General features: G+C 43.0%; 1 protein-coding gene and 1 long non-coding RNA gene across 2 annotated transcripts; both read left to right on the forward strand.

Moving 5' to 3' along the window:
* Positions 1 to 2,520: 2,520 nt before the first annotated feature.
* Positions 2,521 to 3,958, forward strand: LOC113079920 (uncharacterized). The gene is made up of 3 exons (XR_003281779.1): positions 2,521 to 2,632; positions 3,729 to 3,824; positions 3,904 to 3,958. It is a non-coding gene; the product is annotated as an uncharacterized LOC113079920 (long non-coding RNA).
* A 119-nt stretch (positions 3,959 to 4,077) lies between these two features.
* On the forward strand, positions 4,078 to 7,849 carry LOC113079929 (neoverrucotoxin subunit alpha-like). Its single transcript, XM_026252162.1, has 4 exons — positions 4,078 to 4,137; positions 6,551 to 6,710; positions 6,856 to 6,903; positions 7,130 to 7,849. Exon 4 carries the CDS (start codon positions 7,198 to 7,200, stop codon positions 7,657 to 7,659), a length of 462 nt encoding a protein of 153 aa, XP_026107947.1. The 5' UTR covers positions 4,078 to 4,137; positions 6,551 to 6,710; positions 6,856 to 6,903; positions 7,130 to 7,197; the 3' UTR covers positions 7,660 to 7,849.
* Positions 7,850 to 9,370: the final 1,521 nt, after the last annotated feature.

Genomic DNA, 9,370 nt, shown 5'->3' on the forward strand with positions numbered 1-9,370 from the left:
GTAAACAAACCACTCGAAGTTACCCTACACCAAAACCATCTACAAAACTAACCCACACCAGACAAAAAGTGATGTAGGTGAGGTTTTCATTTATTAAATACCTATAGTGTTTTTTTATCCCTTTGCCAACCTGGCACAAAAGAGTGAATTGTACAGCACTGTACACATGCTTGTTATACCTGTGGAACTGGAAATGGTAATGTCGTTACAGGAACTTTCCAGCACCTCGAAAAGGAGAACAACTTAATCTGTCAGACAAAATTGTAGTGAATTGAACTTGTAACCCGCAGGTCGCTAGTACAGGTCTCATAGGGGGTAGTGAATGAACAGTGCTGTCTTCCACCCTCAATACCCATGGCTGAAGTGCTCCCCTGGTGCTGGACATAGCTGCCCACTCCTCCGGGTGTGTGTTCTCGGTGTGTCACTTCTTACTGCTGTGTGTGTGTGTGCACTTGGATGGGTTAAATGCAGAGCACCAATTTCGAGTATGGGTTACCATACTTGGCAAATGTAATCTCTTCAAATCTGTCACCTTAACTGGTGATTCCCCATAATTCGAGCTGGGAGCAGCATGTCTGCAGGAGTGTAAACCCAAAGCTTTTGTTTCACAGGTTCTCACACAAACTGAAATGGAAAAGTAACTCCACGCCAACGTTTTGCTTGCACCAACTTCAACAATTACATCCATGACAAACATGTGACCATTGATTTAGGTCACTAGACCCTGGTTACAATCATCAAGCATCCAGTACCCTCCCTGTCAGACTCTAATAAGTGTTGCTTCAATTATACAAATCAGCCATCGGGACAAGACCACAGGAACCAGATGAGTCCTCAACACAATCTGACTTTGCTGCAGCATTGAACAACCTGCTGGTTCATCTGACCAGAGAAGAACTGCTAACCTCCCCAAACTGACTTCTAACCCTAAGGTTGTGGGTTGGAATCTCGGGCTGATAATACAACGACTGAGCAAGGCACTGAATCCCCAACTGTTCCCTGGGAACCACAGCATTAATGGCGGCCCACTGCTCCCGTTGGTGTGTTCACAGTGTGTTTGTGTGCACTTTGGATGGTTAAATGCAGAGCATGAATTCTGAGTATGGGTCACCATACTTTGCTGTATGTCATGTCACTTTCATAAAAGGTATCTTTTCCATGTTCCAACTTATCCATTTTATTGTCTGTAAAGAGTGCTTCCAAAGAAAACCCGCCCACACACACTTCTGATTGGCTGTGATATGTGTTTCATTTTGTTTGGTGTGGACAACAAATTTGCCGGAATTTTGTTTGTGGCATGTGTAGTTAGGACACATTGAACAGCTAAACAGCAGGTCTATTCCAAATTATTCTTAGTCTAATGGCCTAGCAGAGGGTGCAGGTCGTAATGCAAAGTAACTCATGGAAAGGCCAATTGGAATGGCATTGACATCGACCTTAAACTGCTTGTTATTATCAGGATTCCCCATTCCACGTCCAGACGAGTGCATTTGAAGAAAGTAGTGACATTTGCCAAGTATGGTGACCCATACCTAGAATTGATGCTCTGCATTTAACCCATCTAAGTGCACATACAAAGCAGGGAGAAGTGAACACACCCAGAGCAGTGAACACACAACTGGGGCTTCAGTGCCTTGCTCAAGGGCAATTCAGTCATGGGTATTGAGGTGGAAGAGAGTGCTGTTCATTCACTCCCCCCCACCTACAACTCCTGCCAGCACCGAGACTCAAACCAGTGACCTTCTGGTTACTAGTCCAACTCTCTAACCATTAGGCCACACCTGCCCAATCATTTTCCACTGAGTTTATTTTGATCTCTACTTAAACATTCCTGAATAAACTAGTCAAGGTTTTGCATTTATTTGTCATGTGTTTGAAACTAAATTCAGCATTAATGGGGCTCTACAGAAGGCAGGGAATGAAGAACCTGCTTTATAGACTCAAAGAAAAACCTGTTTTACACAACGTCACTCGAACACAGAACCAGGAAACAGGAATTACTTAAATTCAGAGAAAGACAAACTGTTGAGTTGTTGTGTATCTGTATTCACGCAGTAAAATGGCAGAAGCCAGATTTCTCAGGATGAGTTCATGTGTTCCAGTGTGTCTGGATCTCCTGAAGGATCCAGTGACCATCCAGTGTGGACACAATTATTGTAAGAGCTGTATTACAGACTGCTGGGATCAGGAGGATAAAAAGAGAGTCTACAGCTGTCCTCAGTGCAGACAGACCTTCAGTCCAAGACCTGCTTTAGCCTAGAAACACCATGCTGGCTGAACTGTTGGAGAAACTGAACAAGACCAGACTGTCTGATGACTGTTATGCTGCTATAGATGTGCAGTGTGACATCTGTACTGGAGGAAAATTCAAAGCCGTCAAAGTCCTGTCTGGTTTGTCTGGAATCTTACTGTCAAACTCATTTTGACCGTCATGAGGAGTTTCATTCACGTAAGCCACACAAGTGACTGATGCCACTTGGGCGACTGAAGGAGATGATCTGCCAGAACCATGAAGAAGCTTCTTGAGGTTTTCTGTCGCACTGACCAGAAATTTGTATGTATGCTGTGTACGATGGATGAACACAAAAACCACGACACTGTATCAGCTGCAGCACAGAGGACAGAGAAACAGGTATTTAAAACTATACACTGATCAAATATTGCTGAACACTTTTCAGATGTGCCCATTTTATGTGTGTTTATATTCAGTGCTGGGGTTTTTTTTTTTCAGTGCTTGAGATTTTGCGTATGCACAAAAGTTTTCAGGTTTATAAAACCACGAGCATGCCAGAACTTGCGCAAACATCCCTATATGAATCCCAGTCAGAGGAAGACTGTGCATACGTGCATCTCCACCTCGTCTCCTCCCAGAAAAAAACATTACTTACAACACCTTGTTTTACTTTGCGTAACCTCATCTGCATATCATTACTATTTATTTATTTTTTACCAGAAAAGAAGACTCACTGAGATTAAAATATTTTACTGGAGTGTCCTGGCCAAGATAGGCAGCTTAATTTACAATATTTACATTTTACATTAAAGTTACAACACACAAATATAAACAAACATCATTACATAAATATAAATACATGCATTTACATTTACACACCATTAATAAACACTCTGATGATTTTAGATATTTCGCCGCCCGCAGTTGGAATCATCTTCCAGAGATCAGATATCAGATGTGTTTAAAACATAAGCCACATTTAAATCAAGACTCAAAACTCATCTGTTTAGCTGTGCATTTAGTGAATGAGCACTGTGCTACAACCGAACTGACTGCACTGTATTTTTTGTATAATCATTTTCTATTTTTAACTGTTTAAAATTCATATTAAATAAGTTTTTAAAATCATTTTAAAAGCTTTGATTTGTTTTTTTATTATAGTTGTGATTATTGTTTTATGATTATTTTACTTCCTTTTATGTAAAGCACTTTCCCCAACACTTTTTATATTGGTACCCATATTAACCCATTACAGCATTATTTTCTATGTGGAGCTGCAGCTTAATGATGGAGCAGAAACATTGTCAGTGTGAAGCTCTATGTCTCTACTTTTTTAATACTTAATCTGCATGTGAGTTCATGTACTCATGTTGTCCCTGTTTGAAGTTTTAATCTACAGCCATTAGTTATCAGTTATATTTTTAAAGGATTAATCTGTTCACGTGATGATTTAGTGCCAGTAGTTTTCATTTAATACCATCTGTTTGTCCTGCAGAAACAGCTGATGGAGATGCAGAATACGCTCCAGCAGAGAATCCAGAAGAGAGAGAAAGATCTCCAGCAGCTGAGAGAGACTGTGGAGTCTCGTAAGGTGAGACTGGAGAAGAAGAGAAGTTTGTCTCCGTCTCAGTTCAGACTAACTGAAGCTGAATCACTGTGTGTCCTAACAGCGCTCTGCACAGACAGCAGCCGAGGACAGTGAGAGGATCTTTACTGAGCTCATCCGCTCCATTGAGAGAAGCCGCTCTGAGCTTATACGACTGATCAGAGATCAGGAAAAGACTGCAGTGAGTCGAGCTGAAGAACAACTGGAGAAACTGGAGCAGGAGATCAATGATCTGAGGAGGAGAGACGCTGAGCTGGAGCAGCTTTCACACACACAGGATCACATCCAGTTCCTGCAGGTAACACAGATCTAGAAGAACAGGATCATAGTGGACTTGAGCAGATCCTGCTGTGACAGAGAATCATAGAGAAACAGTTCATGATTGTCTTATTAGATAATCATCAGACTCTTATCTCATCATCTTCTTTTGAAAGAGATGCCTTGAAGTTCTGGAAATCTCTTAGGAATAACTCTTTTTTTCAGAAATATATATTTACCTGCCAAACACCACTAGCACCACAAATATCTGATCACAGTGTGAGTATAATAAGGAGAGCATACCACACCATACCAGGTTTTCACTGAGGAGGTCTCCATTACCTCCTATAGGGAACGAGGGTTACCATACCTAATTGAGACGCTCCCTTTCAGTCGGTCACTCTCGAAGTCACGTCGTTGACTACCGAAATGGGATACCTACCAAAGCGCTGTTGGTGCTGCCCCTTCCAGTGCCCTATGCGAGTCACCTGTGCCCATATTTGGTGTAGGCCGGTGCTCGGAACAAGAAGTTCCACTCACCCACTGTCAAAGCACCACCTCACTGAGTGAGACTGGAAAACACTGGGAAAACATACCCGTTCCACTTGGAACAGCTCTACACTTGAAACAGTCTACAAATATCTGTCAGCGTGGTGTCACGAGCCAGTGCCCAGGAGGATGCAACACCTCTAGTTGAGTGAACTCACAACCTAAATGGGCAGGGCACACCCTGTGCCTGATAAGCCAGGGCGATGGCATTCAGAATCCAGTGGGCCATCCTCTGCTTAGAAAAGGCATTCCCCTTCTGCCATAATGGACAAAGAGCTGACCTGAGGTCCTAAAGCTTTGTGTCCAGTCTACATGGCATCTTAATACTTGGACGGAACAGAGCAAAACCAGGGCTGGGTCTGCCTCCTCCAGGGGAAGTGCTTGTAGGTTCACCTCTTGTTCTTTGAAGGGTGTAGTGGAAACCTTGGGCACATAGCCAGGCCAGGGTCTCAGGATTACCTGACAGTTTGCCGGCCCAAACTCCTAGCATGAATTGTCGATCTGAAAATGAATGCAGGTCCCCTTCCCTCTTGATGGAGGCCAGTGCAAGCAGGAGCAGTTTTCAATGACAGACACTTTAGCTCAACTGAATGCAAAGGCTCGAATGAGTGTGGAGGGAGACAGTCTTCGTTCCAGCACTTGCTGCAGAAAAGACGCATGACTGCAATCAGGCATCTCTGGGTGTCTTATCGGTGAGAAGCAAACCACTCAATGAAAAGGTTCCATTTTAAGATGTAAATGTGAAGATGGTGCCCTCGGCAATGGTATGATGGTATTCACTACCTCCATGTGTAGGTCACATAAAACCTTTGCATCCTGTTCAGGCACCAGACATGGAGTTTCCAAAGGTCTGGATGGAGGTGCCAAATGTTACCCTCTCTCTGAGTCAGTAGATCCTTCCTCAGATGAACTGGCCAAGGAGGGGCTGTTGCGAGGAGCACTAGTTCAGGGAACCAGGTACGAGTGGGCCAATATGGCGCCGTTAGAAAGACTTGCTCGTCGTCCTCCCAGACTTTGCACAGCGTCTGTGCAAAAAGGCTCACTGGGGTAAACGCATATTTACATAGGCCCAATGGCCAGCTGTGTGCCATTGCGTCCATGCCGAGTGTTCCCTCGATCAGGGAGTAGAACATCTGGTAGTAAGAGATCTCTGAGAAGCAAATAGGTCTACCTGAGTGGCTCAGAAACATCTCCAAATCAGCTGGACTATCTGGGGATGGAGTCACCATTATCCTGGGAGTATTACTCAAGACAGCTTGTTGGCTGTACGGTTGAGCAGGCCCAGAATGTGAATAGCACAAAGTGACCTCAGAACCTTCTGACTTATAAGGAGGAGGAGGCTGGCGAGTTGCAACATGCAACGGGAGTGCAGACCACCTTGTTGGATGATGTACACAATGGTTGCCATACCCCTGCCCGGAGGAACTTAAGATCTGACATCTTGACATCTGGTTGGGGGAAGATCCACTGGATACCGCTGGTATGCAGACTGAAGTGCGCAACCGACTCGACTCTGGAACGACCACCGTTGAAGCGCTGTCTCCCCAACACACAAAGCTTCCAAGAGCATCTTGAACTCATAGTTCTCAATCTAGACACGGTTTGGCAGAACGATGTTGTCGTTTGGCTCCGAAGTGAAAAGCTGGTATGCATTGCACCTGCTGCCTTATTATACTGATGCTGTGATCAGCAGCAGCTAGATGCAATAATTGCATGCCTATGTGCATTGGCTCGTTTAGTTTACACTAGAAGTAGATTGGTCTATTGAATTGAAATATTAAACATTATTACCCTGTCTGTCACTCAAGTGGTTCCTATTTCAGAACTTTTCTTTCCCTTTAAATCACTTGTATAAGTGGCATCCCCATGTGGAGCTGATGAGTTTTGATTTGTGTTTTCTGTAGAGTTTCCAGTCTCTCTCAGCTCCTCCTGAATCTACAGATGTAAATGATGATCCCTTCAGTTCTCTCGTCTCTTTTGATGTTCTGAGAGAATCTGCCCATCAGCTGAGAGACAAATTGGAGGATTTCTACAAAGAGGAGCTCAAGAAGATCTCAGACAGAGGTAAAGTCCTGGAGATTCATCTGCTCTCAGAAAACATTCCATCATCATCTTACTGTATATCATGAAGAATATCATATTAAAAATGTCTTAGGAATGGATGCAGGTTCATGAGAATAACATTGTTAATGTTTCTTGATTTCCACAGTCAAAGTCCCCAACATTGTTCCCAGGACCAGGATCGACTTCTTACAATGTAAGTCAGTAAGAAAAAAAGCAGAAAACTCACTAAGTGTGTACATGTTTTTCATGTAGAAGGTTATAGAAGAGTTTCATGATTGATTATGTAAATGATGATTTGCACAGGATATCTGTTCATCTGCACTGAGACACTGACGATACACTGAATGTGAAGAGTTCAGCTACATGAAAAGATCAACTGATTCATAATTCCTGATTCAGATGTGTTTTATCTCCATCAGATTCCCATCAGCTCACTCTGGATCTGAACACAGTGAATAAACACCTTCGTCTGTCTGAGAGAAACAGAATGATTACGTACACTGGAGTCACAGTCCAGCCATATCCTGATCATCCAGAAAGATTTGATGTGTATCAGCAGGTGTTGTGTAGAGAGAGTGTGTGTGGACGCTGTTACTGGGAGCTGGAGTGGAGAGGAGGGGAAAATGGTGTGCGAATATCAGTGTCATATAAGACCATCAGCAGGAAGGGATCGAGTAAGGAGTGTTGGTTTGGACGAAATGATAAGTCTTGGGGTTTGCTCTGCTCTGTCTCCAAATACTCATTCATGCACAGTAGCATAGAGACTGATCTCCCTGTAAAGCCCATCAGCAGTAGAATAGGAGTGTTTGTGGATCACAGTGCAGGAACTCTGTCCTTCTACAGCGTCTCTGACACAATGAACCTTATCCACACAGTCCAGACCACATTCACTCAACCGCTTTATCCTGGGTTTGCTCTCGGTTCTGGATCATCAGTAAAACTGTGCTGATGAATCAGAATAGGTTGATGAGAGATTCTACTCATAATGCTGTGAGCTACTTGATAAATATGTAATAGTGAGATATTATACTCTCTTTTTCTCTTCATTACATTAATACTGAAGCTGAACTTCTGTCACTGAAATAATATGTAAAACTAAATGTGTGTAATAAATCCTCATAGACAGTGATATCAGTGTGTGTTTGTGTGTGAGTGTGCTCTTGTTTTTGTGACATATCAGGACACAACTCTGTATAATGACATGGGTATGACACAGGTATTACAAGGAGAGGGTGACTTATGAGGACATAACCCATGTCCCCATTTTTCAAAATGCTAATAAATCATACAGAATGAGTTTTTGTTGTTGTTGAGAAAGTAAAAATGCACAAAGTTTCCTGTGAGGGTTAGGGTTAAGTCTAGGGTTGGTGTAGGGTCATAGAAGTATATACATATACAGTTTGTACAGTATAAAAACCATTACGCCTATGGGATGTCTCCACTTTTCACAAAAACAAACGTGTGTGTGTGAGAGAGAGAGAGAAAAAGAAAGAGAGTCAGAGTGTGTGAGTCATGTTGATTGACAATGTGTATTTGTGCTTTTCTCAACCTTTATTTCTCAAGTGAGTTTACTGTAGTATCACATCAATCACTTTTGATTATTACTTTCAAAATTAAAATGATCACACAGTCAATAAATAATTTTCAATATTCACCTCATGCCCCTTGCATTGTTTTGTGTTCTTCTGTCTTTTGTGTCCCAAGCTGCTCTTTGTATTGTCATGCACTTAAATGTTAACTATATCCCAAATGACCCAACAAGGATAGTTATACCAGTATTTTTTAACATTTAAGTTAAGGGTAAAGATTGGGTAGGGGGATAAAGAATAAAGTGTATACAGTATAAAATATGAATTAAATAAATGTAATTTCTCCACAAAAGATGGAAACCCAACATGTGTGTGTTCAGTAGTTCAGTAGTCTCCTCTCTTGCTGACCTACAGTGCTGGGCTGTTATTGGTTACATGTAACCTGGGGGGGCGAGAGTGTCTTACTCCAGAGCTCTTCCAGGGTTGTTGTTGTTTCCAGAAGCGGCCTTGGCCGAGACCAGTGCTGGTAGAGGGAAGCCAAAAGAGGATAAGATTGCAATTGTTTGGTCTTGGGGCGAGTAGCCGCATTTCAGTTCCACAGCTCTCTTTGTCCATTTCTTGTCTCCGATCGATCCAATTGCTTTTTCCAAAGGCGTGAGCTTCTCCATCATTTTATTCATGTTGCATTTCATCTCCATGTTGTTATCCATATTGCGGTTAATAGTCTCAGTCTCACTGCTGACCGCTCTGCCCACTGCTTCGAACATGACGGGCAGCCTTGTAAGCCTTTGACAGCTGTCACCATTTTCTGAATTCCTCGATAAACCAGGGCAATGCCGAATCCAATCAGCAGAATACCTGTTATCATGGTTCTGAATAGGTAGATATAATGTCCTCCATGGAAAGAGCCACCAGACACATGACCCGCCACCTCTCCCACGTGTCCATCGTGTAGCCAGCTGCGAACGTTCCGGCAGGGCAGTCAGGTTCCCCCGAAACCGAAAGATGGTGTCAATTGCCTTGAGAGACCAGTTATCAAATCCATGATTTTTTGTTGGAGAGCAGTGCAGAGAGAGTCTCTCAGAGTATACGAGACAAGAGGAGCAAAGCAGGGAAGGTAAGGGAGAAGAG

The sequence above is a fragment of the Carassius auratus genome, unplaced genomic scaffold (genome assembly GCF_003368295.1).
Source record: "Carassius auratus strain Wakin unplaced genomic scaffold, ASM336829v1 scaf_tig00029870, whole genome shotgun sequence".
Lineage (NCBI taxonomy): Eukaryota > Metazoa > Chordata > Actinopteri > Cypriniformes > Cyprinidae > Carassius > Carassius auratus.

What these genes read in the sequence shown, in the direction of transcription:
- LOC113079929 (XM_026252162.1), top strand. Translation starts at nt 7,198, where the DNA reads ATGATTACGTACACTGGAGTCACAGTCCAGCCATATCCTGATCATCCA.